At 45.3% G+C, this 26,425-nt stretch overlaps 2 protein-coding genes across 7 annotated transcripts; one reads left to right on the forward strand and one right to left on the reverse strand.

Annotated features, from left to right (window-relative positions):
• The first annotated feature begins 316 nt into the window (after window positions 1-316).
• Window positions 317-8,206, forward strand: BRCC3 (BRCA1/BRCA2-containing complex subunit 3). 2 transcript variants are annotated; one of them, XM_055727268.1, is made up of 8 exons: window positions 317-471; window positions 847-966; window positions 1,608-1,695; window positions 2,403-2,491; window positions 3,001-3,056; window positions 5,483-5,614; window positions 6,184-6,227; window positions 7,032-8,206. In XM_055727268.1, exons 1-8 carry the CDS (start codon window positions 367-369, stop codon window positions 7,181-7,183), a joined length of 786 nt encoding a protein of 261 aa, XP_055583243.1. In that variant the 5' UTR covers window positions 317-366; the 3' UTR covers window positions 7,184-8,206. The 2 variants fall into 2 exon arrangements, with proteins under 2 accessions (XP_055583243.1, XP_055583242.1); XM_055727267.1 differs by lacking the exon at window positions 6,184-6,227.
• Window positions 8,207-9,703: 1,497 nt separating this feature from the next.
• Window positions 9,704-26,371, reverse strand: GCNA (germ cell nuclear acidic peptidase). Of its 5 annotated transcripts, XM_055727262.1 has the most exons (11): window positions 26,320-26,371; window positions 26,129-26,238; window positions 25,273-25,319; window positions 22,763-22,814; window positions 22,336-22,406; window positions 20,393-20,833; window positions 18,905-19,076; window positions 17,708-17,852; window positions 15,803-15,941; window positions 12,377-12,581; window positions 9,704-11,439 (listed from the first exon to the last, which is right to left on the reverse strand). In XM_055727262.1, exons 1-11 carry the CDS (start codon window positions 26,332-26,334, stop codon window positions 11,187-11,189), a joined length of 1,650 nt encoding a protein of 549 aa, XP_055583237.1. In that variant the 5' UTR covers window positions 26,335-26,371; the 3' UTR covers window positions 9,704-11,186. The 5 variants fall into 5 exon arrangements, with proteins under 5 accessions (XP_055583237.1, XP_055583238.1, XP_055583239.1 ...); XM_055727263.1 differs by lacking the exon at window positions 26,320-26,371 and having other exon boundaries at window positions 22,967-25,319; window positions 26,129-26,295; XM_055727264.1 differs by lacking the exon at window positions 26,320-26,371 and having other exon boundaries at window positions 22,763-23,103; window positions 26,129-26,294.
• Window positions 26,372-26,425: the final 54 nt, after the last annotated feature.

The following is a 26,425-nucleotide window of genomic DNA, read 5'->3' on the forward strand; positions in this document are numbered from 1 at the left end:
CCGCCCCCACCGGGGCGGAGCGGGCCGCACCGCCGCGTCTCGTCCCGTCCCGACCCGTCCTGTCCCGTCCCACTCCACTCCGCCGCCCGCCCCGCCCCGCCGCAGCCCGGCCCGGCCCGCCCCGCCGCGGGCAGAGGCCGCAGCGCGGAACCCGGGATTCCCGTTCGCGTGGGCGACACGGCCCTTCCGCCGCGAGGGACCGCTCGCTTCGCCGGAAGCCAGGCTGCGCCGTGCTCACGCCGATTGGCTGAAGAGCCGACGAGCCCCGCTGGGATTGGTCCCGCGACAGAGTGGGGGCGGGGGAAGCGGGCCCCGTCCCCGCCTCCTTCCGGGAGCGGCGGGGGAAGACGGGCGGGCGGCGGTAAGATGGCGGTGCAGGCGGTGCATCTGGAGGCTGACGCCTTCCTGGTGTGCCTCAACCACGCGCTGAGCACCGAGAAGGAGGAGGTCATGGGGCTGTGCATCGGCGAGGTACCGGGCCGGGCGGGGCTGTCCTGGGCAGAGGCGGGCGGGACTCGCGGCCTGCGCCGGTGCGTGCCGTGGGTGGCGCCTGCGGGCACGGGGCCCGTCGCCACGGCGGAGGGCGTTGTGCGGGCCCGTGTGGGGACGGTTTCCCGGCAGAGCTGTGCCCCGGCCTCAGGCCTGCCCGCCCCGCTGCTGGCACCGACTCCCGTTCCGGCCGTTGTGGAAGGCAAAGCTCAGCGTTAGGAAAGCGGCTCGCCTGCGCGCCGGGCTGTGCGCTGGTGCTCGCCTTTCCCCTGCTGAAGGCACGGCGGCCCACCTTTTCTCTGAGAGTGTTCATTTCTTCAGCAGAGGAATGACTGGGTTCTCCTTTTGTGGCATTAGGTTGACACCAGCCGAATTGTTCATATCCATTCTGTGATCATCCTGCGCCGCTCTGATAAGAGAAAAGACCGCGTGGAAATTTCACCAGAGCAGCTTTCAGCTGCTTCTACAGAAGCAGAGATATCCTTTAGCAGAGACAGCAGCAAACTAGCCAGCAAAGTGGTTTACCGCAGACCTTTTTTTATGTGCTGTGTTTCAGACTTGTCCTAGTTGGCTTGAAGCAGTCTGCTGCTTCCCTCCTACAGCCGTTCGGTTCGCAGGGCTGTGCGCCAGCACAGTCACTGTTCTCTGGAGCCTGTGATGGTTCCAGTGTCTGCAGTGGGATTGTGTTATAACTGGTTTTTATAGTTTCTATTTATTTGGTCACAAGTAAAACTGAAGTATGTTTTTAGGGGAGGATAGCAATTCAGCAGGGAGACAGTAGAAGATCAGAGGCTGACAAGTCTCCATTTCGAACCATGGTGCAATGGAGAGCCTTTTCCCTACGTACATTTAAGGATGCTGTTTTGGATAGCTTGCTGCCACGTTGCTTCCTGCCACATGCAAACAAAATCCAATTTGCTTCTGCAGCCCTGGCATCCTGCTGGTGCTGGGGATGAGGCTTCCAGCAGCCTCCTGCCATGTGTCTTGTCACCCCTCTAAAGGGATCTGGAAATCTGTTGACTGATGAGAAAATGTTTTTAAAATTCTGCCGTTTTGTCTTGTACAAGAAACTTCTTCCATTTGCTCTATGGATTTCAAAAGCACCTTGACTCACACACAGATTGGCTGAAATGACAGGACGTCCCATGAGAGTCGTGGGCTGGTATCACTCCCATCCTCATATTACTGTCTGGCCATCGCATGTCGGTAAGAGCAGTCTTGGTGTAGATTCTATACGAAAACTCAAGCTGGCTAATCTTATTACTCAACTTCCTGGATTTTCAAAGCTGCACATCCCAACCATCAGAGTTTGGTTTCTCAAACATCCTCTGGTAAGACTTGTCTGGGTGGTCTTCAGGAACCTCTGCCACTATAGCCCCATTCCTGTCTGTGTGCTCCAGGTGCTCAAACTGCATGTGACTCAGTAGTCACAGATCAGCTACTACTGGTACTGCTGTTCTTTCTGACAGGAAAACTAATCCTAGTATGTGCTAAACAGCAAAAAAAAAAAAAAAAAAAAAAAAAAAAGCTGTGGGAATCATAGGGTTGTTGTGATGATTTTTGACATCTGCGAATGCTAATGCAAAAATGAAAACTTTTTTGGAAGAACTGCATGAGTGAGTATCTTCTACATCTTGAATGTTGTGGCTATATAGTGATCTGTGGCACCAGGGTGATGCTAAGATCGTTTCTTGTTTTGTTAATTCATCTTGTATTTTTAAGATTTGCTGTTTAATTACATTTTAAAACTAGATTATTTTTTTTTTAACTTAGTCACTTGGAGTAATGACTTTAAAATAAAGCTTGTGACACTTGTTACTGAATTCCAGGTCACCCTTCAGAAGGTGGCAAATCTTTTTCCGCTCCTTCAAGTGACCAGTGCAGTTCTCATTCTCTTATTTCTTTGTCTGCAGATGTCCGCACACAAGCTATGTATCAGATGATGGACCAAGGTTTTGTAGGACTTATCTTTTCCTGCTTCATTGAGGACAAAAACACAAAGGTAGGCAACTTAAAAATGGCAATAAATTCTGTAAGCACTCATGAGAAACATCAGCTCCAGGACAAAGCTGAAATCCTTGGATGCATTGTGCAAGAAAGGCAGAGCTCTGCTTTGAGCACAGTCAAAACACAGCTAGCATGGTGATGTTTTGATTGTAATCAAAATGACAGAAGAACAAGTTATTAATTACTCTGTGCTGATCCCCAGCCTGGCTCTCCAGCCAGCACAGCTGGGCTGGTACTGGTTCTGGGACTGCATCAGATGACTGCAGCATGTGTGTGTGTTGAAATGTGTGAGTGCCCTCAGCTCTTTGGTCCAGCAGATACAGCTTATTGCATCTCTGGCCTCTTTAGGAGATGCTGCTGTGTGAGATAAGCTGACAGTGGTGTGTCTTGTCTAGGTTTTCTAGGTAGCTATTGTTTAAGATTTTTTTTCCATAGTTAATGCGTCTGTCAATATCTGCTTGTAAACTTTGCTCTTGGAATCTGACTTTCTGCTGTCTCTATTAGACAGGCAGGATTCTCTACACCTGTTTCCAGTCCATTCAGGCACAGAAGAGCTCAGAGTGAGTACAGCAGAAGAATATTACGTCCAGTGTCAGGTTGTATTTCATCTTGTCTCTCCTCCCTGGGCTGTCTCAAATAAGTGGCTTTTAGGCTCATCATGAGGAACAAATATTTTATAGAGGTGCCTGAACAAGGTCTTCTTACTTCTGCTAATGCAGGCTGCTTGAAGAGAATCTAAAAGATTAGGACTGATTAATTTAGCCTAGATAATTTAATAGCTTAAAATTTGGTGTAGGACACTGTTGTCTGGCTGTGAATTTATGCTGTAATCCACTGTGTAGAAGGCTCACCTTTTTGCTTGCAGCTGTAGAGGTTGAGGCTTCAAGCTTGCATGGTGTAGAGTCCCTGCTGATACTGGTGGTTGCCCCGACCCAGTTGCTGGACCTTGCCCTTGGCCTTGTTGAACTTCATGAGGTTCACTCAGGCCCACCTCTCAAGCCTGTCAAGGTCCCTCTGGACAGAATCCCTTCCCTCCAGCGTGTCAACTGCACCACGCAGCTTGGTGTCATCGGCAAACCTGCTGAGTGTGCACTTGATCCCACTTGTCTGTGTCACCAACAAAGATGTTGAGCAGCACTGGTCCCAGTACCGACCCCTGAGGAACGCCACTTGTCACTGGTCTCCACTTGGACATTGAGCTGTTGACCACAACTCTTTGAGTGCGACCATCCAGCCAATTCCTCATCCACCAAGTGGTCCATCTGTCAAATCTATGTCTCTCCGGTTTAGAGACAAGGATGCTATGTGGGACAGTATCAATTGCTTTGCACAAGTCCAGGTAGATGATGTTAGTCACTCTTCCCTGATCGGTCAACATTGTAACCCCACCATAGAAGGCCACCAAATTTGTCACGCACCATCTGCGCTTAGTGAAGCCGTGTTGGCTGTCACCAGTGACCTCCTTACCTTCCATGTGCCTCAGCATAGTTTCCAGGATCTTGCTGGGTACCAAGGTGATTGGCCTGTAGTTTCCCAGGTCTTCCTTATTTCCCTTTTTAAAAACAGAGGTTACATTTCCCCTTTTCCAGTCCGTGGGACCTGCAGCGGACTGCCATGGCTTCTCAAATATGATGGACATATTGTGTTCTTAGTGGCTTAGCCACTTCATCCACCAGTTCTCTCAAGACCCACAAATGCATCTCATCTGGTCCCATGGACTTGTGCACCTTCAGGTTCCTTAAATGTTCCAGATGGAGCTCCGTGTCCAGACAGAGCTCCATGCACTCCAGCTGGTTGCTGACACAGAGGGTGACACCCTCTTCTCTTGGCAGATGGGTGTCTGTACCTCCCAGAAGAGAGTTGCTTACTACTATCACCCATCGCTTTTTCTTAGTTGCGCTGGGTGTTATGTGATGGGCAGATGGGGCTGCCGTATTCAGCTGCAACAGCTCTTCTGAAGTGGCAGGTCTCTCCTCTTCAGTCTGCAGAGCAGCAAAGCTGTTCTGCAAGGGCACCTCAGGCTTTGGGGGAAGTCTCTTCCTCCTGCAGGTCCTTGCTGTTACGGATTTCCATTCTTCTGCATTATTGGCCCCCTTCCCTTCTGTGTGCATTGTGGGGGAGTTTTTGGTTGGGTGGCTGCAGGCTGTGGGTCCATTGCAGGCCGTGCTTGGAACCAGCTGTCTAACTCCTCCTCAGCCTCCCTGATGTTACGCAGCTTTCTCACCACCTTCCACAGCACAGCCACCTGCTGCAGAGGTCCTGCATATAGGCAGGATACCTTTTGCAGGCAGGTCTGCTGCCTGTCCCTGCCCCAGGAGAAAGGTCTAGGTGCTTCCTGCAGCCTGAGGTCTGCGCTGCACCCCCTCCCTTCAGCAGCTCCGTCTGGGTAGAAGCATTGGCCACCACCAGGGCAGGTGGTGCAGAACCCCCAGCTGGCTGGAGCTGCAGCCTTGGCTCTCAGACGAGCGCCCACCATTCTGCCTTGAGGGTTAGGTAGGATGAGTGCCCTTGAGCTGTGCAGGTGGTCGCAGGGCAGGACAGCAGCCTGGTTGCTGGGTTATGTGTGCTACGGGTTTCTCTGCTTGGCCAGTGGAATGTCCCTCCTTCAAAGAGGTGCCCTGCCAGGCCCTGGTTGCTGGTCCTGGTTGCTGGTGCTCCCTAGGGCTGCCCTGTGTGGCCGCGGGGGGTGGCCACCATTACTCCTGCCCCTGTGCACACCTTGCCAGCTGCTCTTGTGCGAGCTGCCCTCGGTGCTCCCATGGGGTCTCCCTGGCTCAGGAAAACCCCCTGCATGCTACGACCCCACCACTCTGCTGCGGAACGTGCCTGCACCAGCACTGATCGCCTCAGCGAGGTGATGAACTCACACATGTGTTCCCAAAAGTAAACCTGCAGCAATGCCATGTGTTGGACAGACTGTTGCAGGTTTGCAGAAGCACTTTTTTTTTTTTTTCCTGCTGCTTTGAAGTTAATTGTATCTTTTTAGATATGAAAGGATTGAAATTCCTATTCATGTTGTCCCCCATGAGACCATTGGGAAAGTGTGTCTGGAATCAGCTGTAGAGTTGCCCAAGATCCTTTGCCAAGAAGAGCAAGATGCCTACAGGAGAATTCACAGGTAACAACACTGGGGCGCACCTGTATCCAAGACTCTGCTAAAATGTTCTACCACTGCTGTACTTAAAGTACCATAACCTTAGCAAGGGTATAGAAAATAAGAAACATCAGCATCTCATGTGCCTTTGTAGGAGAACTGATTGAATACCTTCACGTGAAGGAGTTTAAGTTCTCTCAACCTTGCACACGAGCTAAGCGTAACTGCTCCTTTGCTGCCAGGAAAAAAGAGCTAGACCATGTGTGAGGTAATGGTAGTACTTCAGGGATGTTTGTGTGTGACAGTAATTAGTGGTTAACCAGGGTAAGAGCGCCGAGAAGTCTGAAAAATCAGATTAAATACCGGCTTTTTTTTTTTTTCCTTTCCTGCCTCTGGTGCTCAACACTAATATTTCTGTGCTGTAAGCTCTTTGTTATCCTTGTGAATGTACGTACAGGGCTTCAACAGTGAAGAGGTTTAGATGTACCTGCAGTGTCAGTGACTTGTAGGTAGCTGGTTCTATAGCCTGGGTTTGCCTAATACACAATTCACTGCTGTCTTGTCACTAACCTGCTTTCTGTTCATTCTTTTAGCCTCACCCATCTAGACTCTATAACCAAGATTCATAATGGCTCAGGTAAGGATTCCTTTTTAGCATGTGAGAATCCAGTCTTGAGCAGGGGTTGGTTTGGCTCTGACTTCAGGGGACAGTAGACCACAGCTGTGTAACAGTCCTCCCTTTGCCATAAAAGGCACATGTAGATAACTATAAAAGCACAAACTTTTGTCTTATTCTTTGCCGTACAGTTAATTTCCAATCACTGTGTAACCCAGAGAATTCCCTGAGACTGTCAGGTTGTTACATGAAGTTTAGCGGAGGAACAGAATTTTAGCTATAAACGCTTTAAAGGAAAACATCAAGGACTGTAAAATAACCTAATACTGGCTTTATGAATGCTGTTGTATTCTTCGACCTTTGTACAATTGTTTGAAATTATAGTAGACTTTTGGTTGGTTTGAGGGGGTTTGGTTTTGTTTGTCTGGTTTTTGCTGTTAGAACAGCAAGGGGATTTTAGATTTGGTGAGTCTTAAAGTAGTGTGTGGCTGATCTACGCACATGCTTGCATCTCCTGGCACTTCCTGTATGTTATATGACATCTTTGCTTTTGCCAGTGAGGTAGGGTGAATCCTAATCCCGCAGGTTTCTGATGTAGCTCTGGCATCTCTCCCCTGAGTGTCTAAAGGTCAGATTGAACTAGCTTGTTTTTCCCTGTTCAGCAGGCTGCTGATTCTGACTTTCCTGTGGGGCTGTCTGGTTGCCTTGGCCAGGGTGGTGGTGGGTTTCCTTGGCTGTCTCTAACACTCTTGGCTTCTTTAGGGTTGTAGCACAGTGAGTCTGTTATGTGTTTACACTGGCATGATATGTTCTTGCTTTTTCCAGTGTTCACAAAGAACCTCTGCAGCCAGATGTCTGCCATCAGTGGGCCGCTGCTTCAGTGGCTAGAGGACAGACTAGAGCAGAACAAACAGCGGGTGCAGGAGCTGCAGCAAGAGAAGGAGCAGCTCCTGGAGGAACTAGCTGCTTTAGAGTGAAGGAGGAAATGCAGACCCTTCAGAAAAGAGACACGGAAAAAAAACCAACCTCTGCAAGACCTACTCCTGGCTGAAGGGTGGCCCTACATTGCCTTACAGTGAAGATACTAGCTGTGCCTCTTCTCTCACCCCATGCAGCAAAGAGCAGTTCTACAGGATAAGGGCTTTATCTGCCCCAGCTTGATGGAAAGCAGTGGTATCCCTCCAGGTGCTGCATGGTGCAGGGCAGTTTCAGCTCAGTGGTGGGGTTGGGCAGCACCTGAACAGACTTCAGTTCTGGAGGGCACACACCTAGGGAACGTGTTGTTTCTCCCTCCCCTACATTTTCACAGAAGTCTTACTGCTTTACGTGTATTTCAGGGGCCTAGAACAGGAGGGTTAGAAGGGAAGAGTGCGTCCCTGCAGTCATATCTGATGCTGCCAACTTCTGCCGCCGTTTAGTAGCTTCAGTTGACCATGATCTTAGATCTAGTAATGTTCTGGATTACCGGTTCTCCACCTGGGCGGGTAAGAGGTGGGAGGGAAACTTGGGAAGAGACCTAGAACAACTTTGACAAGGACCTGTGTTCAGCATACTTCAAACCAAATAAAGGATTCCAAAGCCAAGAGCTGTTTGAAGTAGAAATGAATACAAAATGCCGGTGCCTTCATTTTTTAGATGCAGTCCGTATCCTCTTACTTGATGGAATGCTGTTGTGTGCCCAGCACTGAGGTTCTCTGCAAAATGCACTGTTTCTGCTGGCTCAGTGGGAGGAGCGTGGCTCCTTCCCAGCAGGAAAAAGCTTAATGCGCTGAGAACTGATCGATGTGCAAACCTGTCATTCTTACATGCTGAACTTAATTGCAGGAATTTCATTAGATCAAAATGGAACAAAATAACAGTTGTTGAACTAATCCTTTAAATGTTCTTGCTGTTGCATTTCAGAGTTTCCCCATCACGTACATTGTCATCTGCATTGTTATGTGAAGTCTGTCTCATGTGAGCAAAGGAACCAACAGCAGAATTAAAACTTGTTTCAGCTCCTTGGTTCTAATCCAAGTCCTTACATCCTCAAATAGATGAAAACGACCTGCCTGCATTACTGCAACGGAGATTGTGACATTCCTGACAACTCATTAGCTTGACTTGCTTTGGGAGAATGAAAGTAACATAGCTGGGAAGGAGGCATTCGCTTTCCAGTGAGCAGCCAGTATTGATGAGCAACTGTAAATTGCTGTCAGAGCTGGAAGCCAGCTTGTTTTTGTCAGACTTCACTTTTCAGTCTTTCTGCATTGATATTAGCAAAACCTCAAACAGTGTAACTGTGCAGTAAAACGCTCACTATTTTTTCTTCGCCCTTGAAAGTGCTGTGAATAGTATTTTGATTAGTTTTTGAATGGTCAGTGGCTTTGTTCTGTTGCTTTTATTATTGTTATCTAGTTCAAATGCTCTCTAATTGATCTTTGCTGGGGTGGAGGGTAGTGTGCCTCACGGCCCTCCAGTGCAGTCTCCCAAGGCATCCTGCTAAGCATATCCCAGATAAAGCCAAAACAAGCTGTCCTGCAGTCTAGGCCTAGAATTCTCTTATTTGTTTTGTTTTGCTTCTCTCAAGACATCACCTTGCATCTCTGGATTGCCACCCCACCCTAGGGAGGCTAGGGGCCATTCCCACTTGAGATTACAGTCTACAGTGGAAAGGAATGAGTGTGGTTTTGAGCATAACCACCCATGATCCAGTCCCCAAGCAACAGGTTTTGTCTTTTGGGACTCACAGCACTTGATGGGTTCCCATCCCCACGCTGCCATGTGTGGTCTGAGCTTCAGCCAAAGCTGTGTTTGCCCTTGGATGGAGCCTGCAAGTGATAAAATCCTCCTTCCAGAGCTTGGCCAAACAGCAGTTGTCCAACAAAAGCCTAGTTGGAAGCTCTAATATAAAAAAATAACACCTAATTTACACTCCTGAAGAAAAGGGTTGAATTTAAAACGAAAAAACCCTTTCCCCACCACCAAAACCTGAACACAAGATGCTGCAAAAGGTTTTTACAGTTGGAATTGGCTTGAAGAGGAAAGCAACACTGCAGTAAGTAGTTTCCTGAAATAATTCCAGATCAATTTCAATCAATAGGACAGCAATGAGGAAGACTTGGAGCAACCCATTCTTTTAAAGGGAAAGATGCTGGTAAAGCCTCATCAGGTTCTTGACAAGAGCACAGTCTCTAGTCCATGGGTTGCCCCTTCCAGCCACAACCCTGTCAGCTGCGTGGCAGAAGGCAACAGCTGAGGTACAAACGGGGCTTTTTGGAAAGGGCTGTCCTGGTCTTCCAGAGGGCGCCACGGCCTGGCAGAGCCAATTCAGGCCCCGAGTCCAGAGCCACATACGTTGTAAAAGTGAGGCACTGCTCGAGGCGAGCACGAATAAAGCACCTTTCAGTGCAAATTTCCAGCTGTTGCGGTGTAACCCAGCGCCACGCAGCCGCTTGCTCACTCCCCCACCCAGAGGGATGGGGAGGAGGATCGGAAAGGAATGTAAAACTCGGGCGTTGAGATAACAACAATTTAATAGGTAAAGCAAAAGGCGCACACGCAAGCAAAGCAAGGAATCCATTCACCGCTTCCCACGGGCAGGCGGGAGTTCAGCCATCCCCAGGAGAGCAGGGCTCCATCACACCCAACGGTTACTCGGGAAGACAAACGCCATAATGCCAAATGTCCCCACCTTCCTTCTTCCTCCCGTTTATATACTCTGTATGACATCATATGGTAGGTATACCTCTTTAGCTACCTCGGGTCACCTGTCCTGGCTAAAGACCTGCCAGCAGAGTCATCTGGAGGAAGAAACCTCCATCCTTACCCTCTGGATGCGACCCAGTCTGCAGAGACTCAGCCAGGAGCCACGTGCAGGCCCTCAGAAGGCACCAAGCTCAGCCAGCAGCACACCCAGAGACGCTGTGGAAGAGGCAGGTGACCGCCCTCAGCGCACATTGGCTGCTCCATCAGCAGAGCCCGACACAGAGCCAGCAGCCTTTTGCCTGGTCGGAGGTCCTGGGGACCCAGGGCACAGGGAGCCTCTCCTCGCATCAGCAGCTGAAGCTGTAGAGTTGTTGGCTCCACCCTGGCCTGCAGACGCGCTCCAGGCAGCAGACGACAGTGCCGGTGTTGTGGGAACTGCTCAGGGCATCCTGGGCGACCAGTGCTTGGCAGCAGGGGCTGAGGGCCAGGGGCTTGTCCCTGCTGGCCACACAACATCTGATGCTGAACTCACAGGCTGGGAGGAAGAGAAGGAAGAGGTCCCCGACAGAGACACCACAGGAGAGGGAGGTGGCAGCACACAGAGTGCATCTCTTACCCTTATCAGAGGATGAAGCCACAGCGGTAGCAGCGTCTTCCCCAGCTGGAGGTCCTGGGTACAAGCGGCACAGAGCACCTATCCCCACTCAGCCCCTCACCTACAGCTCTCATTCCCACACAGGCATCGCCAATTTCCCCCACACACACCAGCTGGCTGGTAATGGTCCTCCATCCTCAGGACAGTTCATCGGGCGCTGTGCAGGGCTTTCCGTTGCAGCTGCCTCACGGGACAGTGAGAGCAGTGGCACCCAGCTGCCAGCACCTTGCCCGCACGCTCACCTGCGACTGACCAGAGGAGCCTGCCCTGTGTCCTTAAATTCCTCCCTGGCTCTGTCCTGGGTGAGGCTTCTCTATCCTGTGCGCACACGCATGTGCGGGAGCATGAGTGCAGTAGCTGGTGTCAGACCACAGGGTCCCTGTGTCATTGGGGCAGTGACCGGGGCGAGCGTGATGGTCAGCAAAGATCAAGTCACATGAGCCAGTGAACAGGTGATTTGGTGTTGCTCACTCTTGTCCGTTTTTGAAAATGTCTTAAGTTCTTCTTTAATAAAGTATTTAATGCTAAGGGATTAAAATTATCTGGAATTCTCTGAAATGCATTCTTAGACACGTTGGACTTAGTTACTTCTACATGCAAAGTTTAAGCAGTATCAAGAAAGGAAGCATATGGAGATATTACAAGGAATCTTGAAGTCTAGTTTTTAAAGCAAAATCAGCACTGAGTTTCCGCATGACTTCTGCATGACTCAGCCCATACTGCTCTCTTTTAGTAAGTCCATAGTTTTCTTTGACATACTTTGCAAAGGGCGTGAGATGTGTCCTAGCAGGAGTGCCATCCTTCCGAGTGGGCTGATTCAGGACCAGCTGCCCCCCACAGAATGCACACACAAAGCGGTCTGTGTCCAGAGACTTGGAATGACGTCCAATCCTAAAATGAAAAACAAGTACTTTGATTTCACACTTATGGTAAGTCAGTACTTGTGGGAAAGGGCTCGTTTCTCTTCTGCGAGGCTACTTCGGTCAGATTTGTAAGTTAGCATGTTAGAACAGGAAACAGACTACCTATTTCACACAGTGGAACAATGAAACCTGTATTACACATTTCTCTACCCTAGAACTTTTTCCACTGCCGCTTCAATTTGGTTCCTTCCTCTCTCTTACTCTCAGCCTAGCAGTATGAAGTGCTACAAAATTTTGAAACTCCTCCCCAACCCATGTATCAACTACCTCTTGGAGTTTCTTCTCAATGCTCTGTTGCATCTAAGCAACTAGTGCATTGCATAGTCATATTAAACATGGCAGGAACATTCTTCCGAAATACTGTTTCCTTCCAGTGCTTGTGGAATTCGCACATACGGTCCTGAAAAAAAATAATTCTACGCATACTTTCTAAGCATCATAGGATCTGTGCTGATCACAATATCAGAGATAATTGATCAAAAACTTTCATAAGTTGACTCAATATTAGCTACAGTAGAAGGTGAATCCAAATTCGCATAATTTGAGCAACGTTTGAAAAGTGAGAGCAGCCACACGGGGTGTGACCTTTCCCTGCCACGTCCTTCAAAGCTGAGGCACACATTCTGGTCTCTTACTGCTTCCCAAAGACCTTCCATCCTCACCAACTGTCCTCAGAAGACACTTCTGCCTGTCCTGACCTCTGAACTGGACCTGAAACTACCTGGAAACAAATATGTGTAATCACATAGTGAGGTTCTTTTGGCTCAGGAAATGTGAAGTGACAGCTCAGCATGTACCCCAGTTGCTTCACAGGTTAAGAGACCCGTGATTTCTAGACACAGGAGCCTGCCAAGTCAGAGACAAAGTTACTGCATGGCCACATGCAAGATCAAAACATTACTCACGTAGCTTTGCACAGAACACACTCATAGATGAATTTGTAATTAATCTCATAGCTGTGGCATCGTGTTACTATTGGCAGTTCCGGATGAATCTTAGCTGATTTATTGGCATAGAATCTCCAGAATCGTCCATGTCCATCACGAACACCATTGATCAGCCAGGTGGCTGCATGGCAAGCCTCATGAATGAGCGTGTCTCGAAGACGATCTTGTGGTAAGGCATACAAAAGACAAGAAGATCAGTCAGATACGGGGAAGCACAGACTTTCATCCAGGGTCACTACTTCAGACCTTTGACACTCATTCTTCATTTAAGATACCAAGAGTTATTTTGGGGTTTGGCATTACCTTGGTATTTGGGTAAATAAAATGCCCCAAACCCAGGTTTTACTTGGTGAATTTCCAGGTTTGTGATTAGCCCTAACTGCATCCTAGTTACTTCCCTGCACATCTAATCCGTTTGGTTTTGGGGATTTTTTTTGTTCTTGTTGGTTAGGGTCTTGGGTGGGGTTTTTTGTGAGGTTTTTTTGGTTATTTTTGCGGGGTGGGTAGATTGGTTGGTTGGGTTGGTTGTTTTTCTGAGACCTGAAACATCTTTTTTTAGACCAAGATTCATTGATTGTTTCTGTAACGTTGATATTTTTCATCCAGAAACAACTACAGCAGAGCACTGAATTTTCTCCACTATTAGAACAGAATATTTCAGTTGGAAGGGACCTACAATGATCATCTATTCCAACTACCAGACCAAAAGTTAAAGCATGTTATTAAGGGCATTGTCTAAATGCCTCAAACACTGACAAGCTCGAGCCATCAACAACTTGTCTAGGAAGCCTGTTCCAGTGTTTGACCACCTTCTCAGTAAAGAAATGCTTCCTGATGTCCAGTCTAAACCTCCCCTGGCACAGCTTTGAACCATTCCCACACATCCCATCGCTGGATACCAGGGAGAAGAGATTAATACCTCCCTCTCCACTCCCGCTCCTCAGGAAGCTGTAGAGAACAATGAAGTCACCCCTCAGCCTCCTTTCCTCCAAACTAGACAAACCCAAGTCTGTAGCCACTCTTCACAGGACATGCCTTCCAGCCCTTTCACCAGCTTTGTTGTCCCTCCCTGGACTCATTTGAGTACCTTCACATCCTTCTTAAACTGGGGGGCCCAGAACTTCACACAGTACTCAGGGTGAGGTGACACCAATGCTGCATACAGTGAGATAATCACCTCTTTTGACCAGCTGGTTATGCTGGGTTTGATGCACCCCAGAAGAGTTTGCCCTCTTGGCTGCCAGGGCACGCTGCTGACTCACGCTGAGCCTGCTGCCAACCAGGACCCCCAGATTCCTCTCTGCACGGCTGCTCTCCAGCCACTCCTCTCCCAATTTATAACTGTGCTCAGCATTACTTCATCCCAAATGGAGAATCTGGCATTTGGTCTTCTTAAATTTCATCCCATTAATCATTGCTCAATGCTCCAATCTCTCTAGATCCTTCTGCAAGGCCTCCTTTCCCTCAAGAGAGTCAACAGCACCTCCCACTTTAGTATCATCAGCAAATTTGCTAATGGTGCATTCTACTCCTGCATCCAGGCAGCTGATAAATGTATCGAACAGGAGTGGCCCTAGAACTGACCCCTGAGGAACACCGCTGGTGACTGGCTGCCAGCCAGATGTAGCCCCACTCACTGCAGCACTTTGAGCTCTGCCCTTCAGCCAGTTCTTCACCCAGCACACCACGAACCTGCTCATCCCTCAGTTGGACAACTTGCCCAGAAGGATACCATGAGGGACAGTATCAAAAGCCTTATTAAAATCCAGAAATACTGCATCCACCGCTTCCCCTTCATCAACTAGGTGGGTGACCTTATCTCAGAAGGATCAAATTAGTTAAACAGGACTTTCCCTTTGTGAACACATGTTGACTGTGCCTGAGATTGCATTATTCTTTAAATGCCTTTCAGTAGCACCCAGTACGATCTCCATAATTTTTCCAGGAAATGAGGTTAGACTAACAGGTCTACAGTTTCTTGGGTCTTTCCTCACCTCCTTGTAAACTGGAATAACATTGGCTAGCTTCCAGTCAGCAGGGACCTCCCCAGACTCCCAAGACCTTTGGTAGATGATTGAGAGGGGTCCTGCCATAACACCCACTAGCTCCTTCTGTGCTCTGGGATGAATCCCATCAGACCCCATGGATTTGTGAACATTCAGCTGATACAGCTGGTTCCTGACAATTTCAGTGTCCACAAACAGAAAGGCACTGTTTCCAGTCATGATCCTCTGACCTCGGACTGGGCAGCCCAAGGTCTGTCAGTTTTGTTAAAGATGGAGGGAAAAAAAAAAAAAAAAAAGCAGCATTGAATGCTTTTCTGCTTTTAATTTATCCCTATTAGTTAGATGTCCATCTCCAACAAGCATCAGTCCAATGTTTTCTGCTATTAACATACCTCAACTGACACAACACTGGCCAGTTTCAACTCAAATTGAGCTTTGGCTTTTCACATCTTCTCCCTGCCCATACAAATCGCAGCTCCATAACCTTTCCAGTTTCAACTCAAATTGAGCTTTGGCTTTTCACATCTTCTCCCTGCCCATACAAATCGCAGCTCCATAACCTTTCCAGTTTCAACTCAAATTGAGCTTTGGCTTTTCACATCTTCTCCCTGCCCATACAAATCGCAGCTCCATAACCTTTCCGTGAAGCCTGACCTCACTTTCAGAGATCTTACAATTTCTTTTTCCTCTTGAGGTCTATGAGGAGCTCCCTGTTCAGCCAAGGTAGTCTTCTGCCTCACTTGCTTGGCTTCTGACAACGGGATTGCCTGCTTCTGTGCTTCTATAAGGTTGCTGCTTAAAAACTCAGCTACACTTGTAGACTCCTAAGCCCTCAAAAGCAGGTTCCTAGGGTACTCTGTTGTATCTCTCAACATATATATCTATATCTATATATATTAATCACAGAACCAGTTCCCCTATGGTAACTGCAACATTGATTTCCCCAAATTGTGAGAGGATGAGGGAGAAATAACAGTTACAGCACCCACCACATAATAGAACTTAATCTGGCACTGACCTGTCTTTATTCCAGCTTTAAGTACTACCAACGAGGTAGTTAGCTATGATGGAAGAAGTCAGATTTTAGATTGGCATTATAGCACATATAGCATTAGAGTAACCTAAAGGTCTTCACATCAATAATTAATATAAACAAAATACTGCAGTTAGCATGAGTACATCTCTGTTCTCACATTTTGTAAATTTGCCCAGCCTCTTAGGCTTGTCAGGACAAGTACTACCATTAACAGATTTATTTATTCAAGGTAATACGAAATTTAAAAGCAAGGTCCAGTTCCAGATCCCTTAGGCCTCAGATTCATGCTTTTATCTCTAGAATTCACTTTCTCAAAGAGGAGCCAACACGTCTTTCACCTACCTGCAGAGTCACAGACTTTCTCAGAAAGTTCTATGCGAGCATAACGCTTTGCTTCAGGACCTTCTGTCTGCCCAGTTACACAATATCCTGCTGTTCTTCTCATTTTCTTATTCCAGTTTATTGCCATTTTCTCTGGTAACTGAAAAACATTATATGTAATCTGTTCCCTCCTAACTCTTTTCTTCTGGCCCTCCGGCTTCCCCCTGTATTTACTGCAAAGCCAGTACACGATGTCTAGTAGTGCCCTTAACACTGTTGTCATTTAAGATGCAAACCCATACTCCATGGCTGCTTATTCCCATCATCAGTTTTTCTGTAACCAACACTGGGAGTTTCACAATGCAGGAAGAGACAAAAAGTCCCTTAGTTCCTCTGTTCTGCCTCCAGCATTAAGAGGAAATGCAAGGTCTGGTCAGACATAAAAGAGAATTTTGTATTCAAAAAAAGTACTCTTCCCAACTGCTAGTCATTTGCAAGACAACACCTCACTGAGCCACACGTGGTTCCTTTGCATTAAATAGCCCTTAAAGTTGTTCTCTGTTGTTTTGGGGAGAGTTTAAGAATATATGTGTTGTTAGCATCCACAAAAGCCTATGATCGGAAGTCCTACTGCTTAATAATTTACAGGTCAAGTACCATCTGCTTTGGTTGTTCTGAACCTGCAACTTGCCATTTTAATTTAATGTACTTTCACACTGCAAGAGGGTGAATAATCACCCCTTGCTTGTGCTCTGTGCTGATCCTGATTTTGTAAGCCCTCATCCTATCTATCTTGGTTAGCTCTGTTCTTTTACTAACAGTTTTCTGTCATCTAAATTAGTTAATGAGCTTTACAAGGCTGAAGCACGGGGGAGCAAGGTATTTTGCTTTCAGCAACAGCGAGCCTGTTCAGCTCAGCTTTCTGTGAAACCATGACCTCAGCCTGTCCTTGGTCAGCTCAACAATATTTTCTCAGCTGCACAGAAACATTTTTCTTCCTGAAGGAAATTCTACTGGAATTACCAAGGGCAGCAACCTTCCCTTCAACAATGTTTCTCACCAGAGGAGGGTCTCCAGTATCCTAGCAAATTAAAGGTCAAGAACAGCAGTTGTCTGAAAGTGAACCTTCAATTTGAAACACAACTTACAGCTTTAGGTTCATCCAAAACTGTTACACAAAGGAGAAGCAGGTTTTTAATCTGTTCCAGATGGCAGACATGAAAACACAACAGGAATGAATGAAGACAGCATGGAGCATGACCAAGAATGAGGCAACAGGCCCTAACAACAAAGGGAAGTGCTTTTATCCATCAGCTCCCTGCTCCCCAAGATATACTCCTACCACTTGCCTTTTGCCAGCTGCAGGCTGGAAAGTTGTGCTACAACTAGCAATTAGGCCGTGGTAATGCTGCAGAGTTCACTAGTACATGTTACTTCAGTAAAAGCACGAGCAACAGTGGTAGGCAACCTTGAGCTGCTTTCAGTAGCAGAAAGCCACAGCTGCTTTTGCTGGGGTCTACTACCAGAGGCAGCAACAGAAACTGCTCAGGCTGCTGAGCTGATGACCACGCAGGTACTAAAAAATACATGAAGATAAGCATCAGTCACCTCCTCAAAGATGAAACTGATCCAAGAGCCACTCATGTAGCAGTCTCTCTCACCAAGGACTCTTGGACACCATCCAGACCGCTCCCTTAAGGCTGGTACACCATTACAGCTGGGAAAGCAAGCCAAGCTGAAAATGGCTACATCAGTGGTGTACATCACCCCCTTCAAAGAAATTGCTTGAGGTAATTCAAACAAAAGCCATTGCTATAAAGCTTAACTTCTACTAACTGAAGAAGATAAAAAGCAATCACATAAAAAAAAGCGAGAAGCAACATATTAACCAGCATTTCAGAATTATGGGTTTTGTTTTGAACCAACCTTCTGCTCAAAGATGGTACTATTATACAGACAATAGAGCTTCTGTGTCAGCTCCTCTTTATTTTTCTTGAAATACTTCACATAGTGGGAAGCTGGATTTGAGAGATCTTGCAAGAAACAGCCAGGCACTGAGCACACCCTGAGCCTGCAAGAAAAGTCATAAAGCAGTTCATTGGTGTACAGAGATATCACACTGAAAAATAACAGCCACTTTATAGCCAATAAAGATCTCTGGGATGCTGCCACTGGCATAAACCTCTCCTGACTCTTTTCACTAGCTTGCCCTCACGAGGCCATTGGGGTGCACACAGATAATTATACTGCCTTCCTCCCCCTTTAAGGGCATGAAGGGGCAGAGCTCTTGCAGTAGTTCTGCAGTTATTTCATTAATTCACAAAACTAGATTATAAGGACTCCTAAAGTAGGAAAAGAGGGTGGCTTATATCTTTGTGACACATCAAGCCACAATTATACCTTGTTCAACATATATGAACAGCTCTAACATTTTCAGAAACAGACTGAGATGTTCTCAGAATCCTCCAGAATTCATTCGGGGGAAGCAGATATTCCACTAGGATTACTAACTCCAATGCTGCAGCATTCTGACAAAACATCAGCTCTGAAGGCATCATTTAAAGGTTTTGTATCAGTATATGCCATTATAAAATGACCAAAGGAAACATCACATGGCTAAAAGGCAGAATTAAGGCAGCTATTAAGAGATGAAAGACATTCTTCTGAAAAGCTTAAGCTGTATCCATGTGTAGAAAAAGAAAAAAATTCTGCAAGTTATCAGGATACAAGTCAAAAATTTCAGGACAAGCTAGTTAAAAGGCATGAATTACTAATACAATCAGTTTTGATTATTTTTCAGAGGTAGGCACATTCAGATAGAATCTGTAGGGCCAGCACCCATTAGAAGTATGCTGTGCCAATACAAGGAATAGCAAGAGAGCTAATGTTTACAAAGATATGACATCAGATTTATTTGTCATCAGTTCCTCTAGGTGGAGATTAGCTTATATTCTCCCTGTTATATCCGAGATTGAAAGCTTTGATTTCCAGCTACTTAACCATTAACAACTGTTAAATTGGTAGCAGAAGTTTCTAGGTACCAGAAAAATCAGAATGTCATCCTACGCAAAACACTTAGCATCTCTTTGGCCTAGAATGTAGTAAAGATGGAGAAACACTTGCCTTTTCTCTGTTTTTGCCGATTGTGAGCATCTGACCAATTCACTCCTAGGAATTCTTGCAGAAGCTGTTATCCTGGAAGGTGTTTCTTGAAGTGAAATGGAGCTTGGCCTTGGTGTCTTGACTCCCTCCCCTTTCAAGGGCTGGACATCTTCACAAGGTGGCTTGATGTTTTCTAGTTCAACAAGAAAGAGCCACAGGATTACAAGGTGTCAAAGAATCGGGAGCACAGATATCAGCAACCAGGTAACACAACACTGAAAAAAGTCAAATATTGCACCTCAGCATACACACTTTCACTGTGCATACTTGAATGCAAAGGTTTTTACAGCTGATGTGAAAACGTAATTTGCTGTTATATACTAGAAAGATTATCATTCAATTAATGAGTGGCAGACTCCAAACTTTCAAACATTCAACTAGGAGGAAGCGAAGGGAAAAGCATTTGTGACCTCACTCGGACATTTCTGTGACACGTCACTGATTCAAAATACATCACCAGCACATTGGGAGCAGTAATACAGAGACACCATTTGAACAAAAGAAAAAAATATCCTTCTAACTTTGTCCTAAGTCCTATTGTTTGTTCCACGGGCAAGTCATGACCAGATTTCCCCAGTCCACGTCTGGAGAGACTGCTAAAATGACTGACCCTCACACCAGAAATCAAGGACCACTTCAAGGTTCATGATTTCAATAGATGTTTTCTCTGCTGGCTTTTCTGTAACTGTTCCATTTGGGCCACTGGTCTCCTTTCACCGTTTAACCATATACAGAGAAGCCAATGCAGCTGCCAGCCCACTTACAGAATATGTTTTATAGGTGCAATGACATATTCCAATTAAAAAAAAAAATTGTCTCTCTCAGGGCATATTTCTATGCTGTCAGCCATCCTCTTCTATAGGTCTCCTAGCCCTGAACTAGTCCTTGTCACTGAGGAAGGCACCATGCGCTTACTTTTTTAGAAAGAGATTTGTTTTCACCTGCTCTTACTCAGTAATAGCCCTTTTCTCCCTTTACAGTCTTTCAGTTGAAGCTTACTTTAGTTAGTCAAAGGAGAGAAGGAGCTACTGATTTTGGAAATTCTCGTTATAAACTGTATTTAAAATTTTAAAAAGTCAATTATAAATCCAAATATTAAATTAACAGCACCTAAATGGCTCAAAATTTCAGTCTTACCAAAATGACAGCTTCACATTAACTGCTATCATACATAAAAAAAGTAATTAACATTCAAAACCACCAGTTAGATTTGTTTTCAGAACAATTTTAGAAACCAAAATCACCTACAATTACAGAAACAAGCAATAATGACTCTAGAATCACTTTGCAGAATGCTCAGAGGAATAATTTCCGATTGCATCATATTCAATTCTAAGATGCTGGGTTGCGCTTCCAAAGCGTATGCACACAAATTAAAAGAATTGGGTAATTAGCACCACCATTGCTGCCACTAGGTGGCTTGGGAGTTAGCTAAGAACAACTGCTTACCTATTGTGCTTGGCTGGTACACAGTTTTACTTGTGCTTAAGACTGGTTTTCGGGGTACACTTTGTTTCCTTATCCGTTCTATTACTGATTCAAAATCGTCATCTGAGCTATCTGACTCTGCCTCTTTACTTTTTTGTAGTGCTGCAGCTGGAACCCTATTTTCTGTGCTCTCTTCACAGCTTCTTTCTTTCCTTCTAACAAGCAAGTCTAGACTGCCTCTGGAAATTGACCCTTGCAGATTCTGTGGAGGTGGGACTTTCATGCACCTTCGACTCTCTTCCAAGTCTTTCACCCCCCCTTTTTGGTAGTCATGCCATGAATTTTCTAAAAAGACAGAATCTTCACTGTCACTTGAAGCCTCTGAATACTGAAGTTCTTGGCAACAAGTGTTTTTCTTTCCAGAAGTTGTCAACTTCTTTGGGATCTGAACACCCTTCTGTGCTGCAATTGAAAAGAAACAGCTTGAAGTTCTGGTAATTTCATTTACGAGATCTGCTTTTGTCTTAACACACACACACAAATCCTTTGGAAGATAGGAAAACACAAAGAATAGAAAGATCTTTGAATTTTCTTTATTACATCCTGCTCATTTACCATCATACTACATGGAAAGTCACTGAAAGATGTATAAAAAAACAAGTAGCTTAAACCCTCATCTATATATCTATCAGCTATCAGGCCTAGCAATCCTGAATAGGTAGGCAGTGTTGGCATAATCTTCATTCCCAGTAAAAAAACCTACATGCAAATAAGAGTAAGGCCGAGTATTTCATATGAAAGTTTTATAAAACCACCAAGTAAAGGGTGACTTCAAAAATGCTCAGCCTTAGCTCATCAGACCATAGCCTACAGCACAAAGTGCTCACATGCCAAACAACAAGGCTTCTGACATCTCACATTTAGCCTATCAAGATCAAGGGATCGTGTCAGATCTATTGGTGACTTTTTTTTTTTTTAAATGACGCTTCTGGTCCACTTGACTGCCCCTGTTTCCCCTCCAGAAACCATTCCATTAGTTTTATACAGTCTGCAGCTGGCATACATGTTTCAGGGTTGACATTCATGTCATCTGCAAGAGATCCTGCCCTTCCTGATCAGGGGTCAGAGCTTCTCCAGATTCACATGAGATCACTGTTATCATCCCTCATCTACTAAAATTCTACCATCTGATCACTGGCCTAGTGGCTGTCTAAAGAATTCCAGAGCTCTGTTCACTCCTTCTAGGAAAGTTCAGTTTGCTCGTATCAATGAGAAGTGCACCAGACAGGTGTAGTCAGGCTCTGCATGTTAGTTAAACGAAGGCACTTTCCACCCCTTGGGGGAAAACAGGGATCCTCTGCTCAGACAAGCACTGAAATAAAGCCTTCAAGTCATGCTTTGCCAGAGCATCTTGTAGCCAGTGTTAACAGGATTACACACAGGACTTTGGCTAAAGAAGCTCCAAAGGACCCCATCTGTGGCTCTGCAATACCTATAGGCAAGACTTGGCCCGACTGCCAACATCTGCATCGCATTAAAGGTATCTAGCTTAAGAAGTTATCTTCTTTCTTTACTCAGTGTCTTCTGGCCACAGAATGAGCTGGTACAGCCATAGGAACATTCTTTTTCACATCCTTAGCCCTCTCTCCACAGTGACCATCCCATATTTGCAGCTGAGTAATCGACCATGAGTTGCTACTCTGCACAGACCCAAATACTAGCAGATAGTCACAGTATCTGCAGACCTACAGCAACGCTTCAAAATGTACACTTGTCTGAACAGTATAACCATGCTTTCCCGTTACCCCCAGAGAAAATAAAAAAGCCTCTCCTCTGCTATCCCCAAGGAAGAACCAAATTGATCTTATGTTTAACAAGTTCTCTCAGAAATTCATGAGCACAGCAATGTATCTTTCCACGCATTAAAACACCTGCTTCATATCTGCTGTTGAACAACTACTTGCCATTCTTTGTTGTTCTTTTTCTCACTTCAAAGTCCCAGAAATCATCCAAGTCATCGATAAAGTCCTTCAAACTGTAAAACATGCAAGCAGTGTGGAAAAAAGTAGCATAATCAGGAAAACAGAAGAATAAATTTGCCTTAGAAAAAAAAAGCACCACTCAATATAACATTATCAATTGCTCACAGCAAATGTTACCAACTACATCCAACAGGAATGGCAACAGAGCACGCACTCCTCCAAACATCCCATTTTACATTCGACCTGAAAACACAGATTGAACATAACAGTTCTTCTGTCTGCACCCCTATACACATATCTGCCTACAAATCACAAAAACTTTTGATTGTTTCTCTGTATTCTGAATAGTAGATGTGATACAGAAAACTAATACATTATAAACTGAAAATTCATTAAGTATAGCACCCACCTTGCATCCTCCTTTTTAGAAACAGATTTTGGAGTTTTCATTCTAGCTAAAACTGGAACAATAAAAGATTAATTAAGCGCAAAGTTCTGTTTCTTTTGTTATACATTTATTTTAAGAAAAAAGTTTGCAACTAGTAAAAATCCAGTCTAAAACCTTAAAAAAAAAACCCCAAAACCAAAAAAACCAAATATAAGAATCCTTTACATGTAATTCCATCTCTCAGTTCCTCAAAGCTGACAGCAGCTTTCTAGCATCTCCTTCATTATTCAATCCTTGCCCAACACAAGGGCAGATAAGTGCTGTTACGTATCCTGCAGTATCCTCCTCATATATGTGGATCGCTGTGGGTGGAATTGAATGGGTTTATCAATATTTTTCTCCTAGCACTTCAATGACTGCAGGTAGCAGTCTTCCTACTGCAAAAGGGTGTCCATATGTTCATTCCACTAAATGTCTCCAAAAAAACACATTGAAATGAAGTGGTAACAATAATCCCCCACTGCTGAACAGCAATTCAATACTACATCTCAGAAACAAATGCATTCTAATCCCTCCAGGAATACTGTGGTGACTGCTAAACGCAAAACCAGTTCAGGCAGCAGTACTGCACATGCTTGAAGTGGTGACTCTTGAGAATTACCAGAAATACCACCAAAATTTCACACGCTTTCAACATCATGATTCAGGAAAGTTGAAGGGGAACAAACTTCATTAAAACATAAGTCAGGCTGGGGAGAACGGAAGCCACTGTCCCTTCCTCAAAACTTAATAGGCAAAAAAAAAAAGCAATTAAGGAGTGTTTGCTCTCACAGTCTGAAGCTGCATGCATGACTTCTATTGGATTATAAATATTTGCACTATGCTGTAAGCCCAAAACCAGAAGACAGGTTTGCTTGATAAAGATTTTATGGCTCATTTGTAGATTCTGGTACCAGGAAGAGCAGCTGAGCTACATCCAAATGCTACTCTGAAAGCACATTCTAAGTTAAAAAGCATAGGATGGGATTGAGCATTAACCTCTTTGAAGAGGAGCTCAAGGAGTTGGGGGGAGAATCTAAGACCTTGAAGCTCAACAAGTACTCGGAGCAATAAGTTATTTTCCATTTTAGCACCCAGCAGCTTCATGACTTCATTACAAAAGAAGCAAGCACACCATCCGCTGCCTTCCATCATCAAGGTGGCTCACTGAAGCACAAACAGCCAGCAGACAGAAGCTTTCCTAGATGATCACAACCACCATTATGGTTCTTAGACAATGAAGCAGGAGCAAACTAATCAGGCTGACAGCTGGTCACAGGAAATCAAAAGCTTACAGAAAAATACAGCTTCCTACTTAATAAATCAATTATCTTTATCTTGTTTCTTGACACATATTTTCAATTCACTTTTTCTTAACTGCCAGTATAGTGGTAGCGTGGCAGTTTAGAAAAAGAAGAAGAGTAGAAAAAGAGAGCTGACTGTCAAATACTTAAGTTTAAAAAATTACAGGGGAGTGAACAATGATGTAATGAATGGACAGGATTGTAATATTTATCATATTTAAAAGCCCAGAGGTAGTGCAGGAACTGTACACAGCACATTGTAATTCAACCGGATACAAGTAGTAAGGCTTGACAAAGCTTACGATCATTCACATGGCACTGAGCTGGAGCACAACGACAACTCCGAAGTAATGAGAACCTGCTTTAAAAGCAGCTGGATTAACAAAAGGGTGATACGCAAAAAGCAAAAATAAACAGGTATGACTTCTTACCTTATCCTTTCTACCATCTCTGTTCAAATGTTGAATACATAATGAGGAACTTACGGGCAGATTTACAAACCTTTAAATTACTTACCAGTTTGAAACCCACTTGAGATGTGGCCGAGCCACAATTAGTCCATCTAAGGAACAAGCTAAATAGAACTCTTGCAACTGTGTAGTCAACTACCCTCGCGCAAAACAACTGTCATAATGGCTATCATGAAAAAGAAAAATACAACTCTCAGGTTTTGTATGTACAGGCTTAAACAAAGATTGGAAGTTATGCACAGCAAAAGCCACCATATAAAATCTAGTATTCAAATTCCATCTTACCAAGACCTTGAGCCACTATGAAAAGCCAAAAACATCCCTTCAACTGTCTAAGACTCATGCAGCAGAAGCCATGACCCATAACGGAATTCTGAGCAGCTTAGACGTGTTTGGAACTGTAACTGCTTAGAGAAAATGTTTCTTCAAAAGATGCTCACAGACTAAGAAGGTAACAAATGAGTGACAGGGAACAGACAAAACTGGGGCAACAAGAAAAAAAATAATGCAAAGCAAAAAGCATCCAAGACTGAGACATGAGATTCAAGAACACTCACTGTGGCATACAGCCACAAACATCGCACTGCAATGAGAAAATTCATTGCTCCTGTTGCAAAGTAAAGAAAGTCACACATAAAAGCAACTCTGCTATAACTAAATAGAAATGTGTCCCTTTCAAACTCCTTCAGAAAACAAATTATCATGTGCTATTACTTACACATTTCAAATTCATCATCACTGCTGGAAGAGAAGTACAGGGCACGTCTGCAAAAAATGAAATGCAGAATAGTATCAAGAACATTAGGTCAACAGCAAGTAGATCTGCATCTCCACTGGTCTGAAATAATTACGAACACAGAGAACCAAATATATACTGAAAACCAGTGAACATCTCCAATAGGCTGAACCGTTCTAAATTTTTTAAAATAGAAATACTATAAATTTTAATACACAAGTTCTAACAACCACGTATGTTCAATAGTCAAGTAGTAATCCATAGCTGCTAAAATCTGAATGACTGAACCCTTTGAAGACACAGGCTTAGGACACCGCATTGGTTTAAATTCAAATTTGCTGTCAGAAGTCCGAAGGTACAAAAACCTTGTTTCCCATCTTACACAGGGGATACGATCAGGCAGAGAACGCTGTGTTGTATGAAGTCTGAAATCTCAAAGCACGCAATGCTGAGCAACAAGCAGCTTTTGTGTAGAGTGCACTTATATGGCTGCCATTATTTAGCGAACTGTAGTAGCTTCCACAGAGCTATTGTAGGGCACAGAATGAATGCATGACCACTTGGGCTGGAATTCTAATGCAAATACAGTGGCAAACTGTAATACACTTACCGATTATTTATTTCATCTTTGACAAAAACCACTAACTTGAAAAAACATGCTGCACAATTGCTTAGAAATGCAGACTGCTTCTTTTAAAGTTACTCAAAGCTTAGAGGCTGTAATTCTAGAACGCGCCATTACCTTCCCAGTTACCTTACGACAGCTGAGGGAATGATCCCAAACTACGTTTCCCAGGATCGGTACGAGCAGGCCGCTGCCCCCCGCACTCCGCCTCACCTGTCGCCCCAGTGTGAGGGCCTGGGGGTGGCGGCGACCGGGCCCTTCCCATCCCGGTGGGCCAGCGGGCGCCTCTGCAGCGGCGGGGTCCCCTCCGGTGCCTCCTCCGGCTGCAAATGAAAAAGACCGTGAGCCGTGAAGGTCCCGGGACGGGGGCTGGGGCGGGGAACAACGGAAGGAGCCTAACGCACCGCGACACGCTCCATCCCGCCTCAAACCGCCCGCGCTCCGCCCGACTTCCGGTGTACCGTGCCACCCCGTGACGCACTTCCGGTGCGCCGCGTCTCCCGCGCATGC

This window comes from Falco cherrug, chromosome 15, assembly GCF_023634085.1.
Source record: "Falco cherrug isolate bFalChe1 chromosome 15, bFalChe1.pri, whole genome shotgun sequence".
Lineage (NCBI taxonomy): Eukaryota > Metazoa > Chordata > Aves > Falconiformes > Falconidae > Falco > Falco cherrug.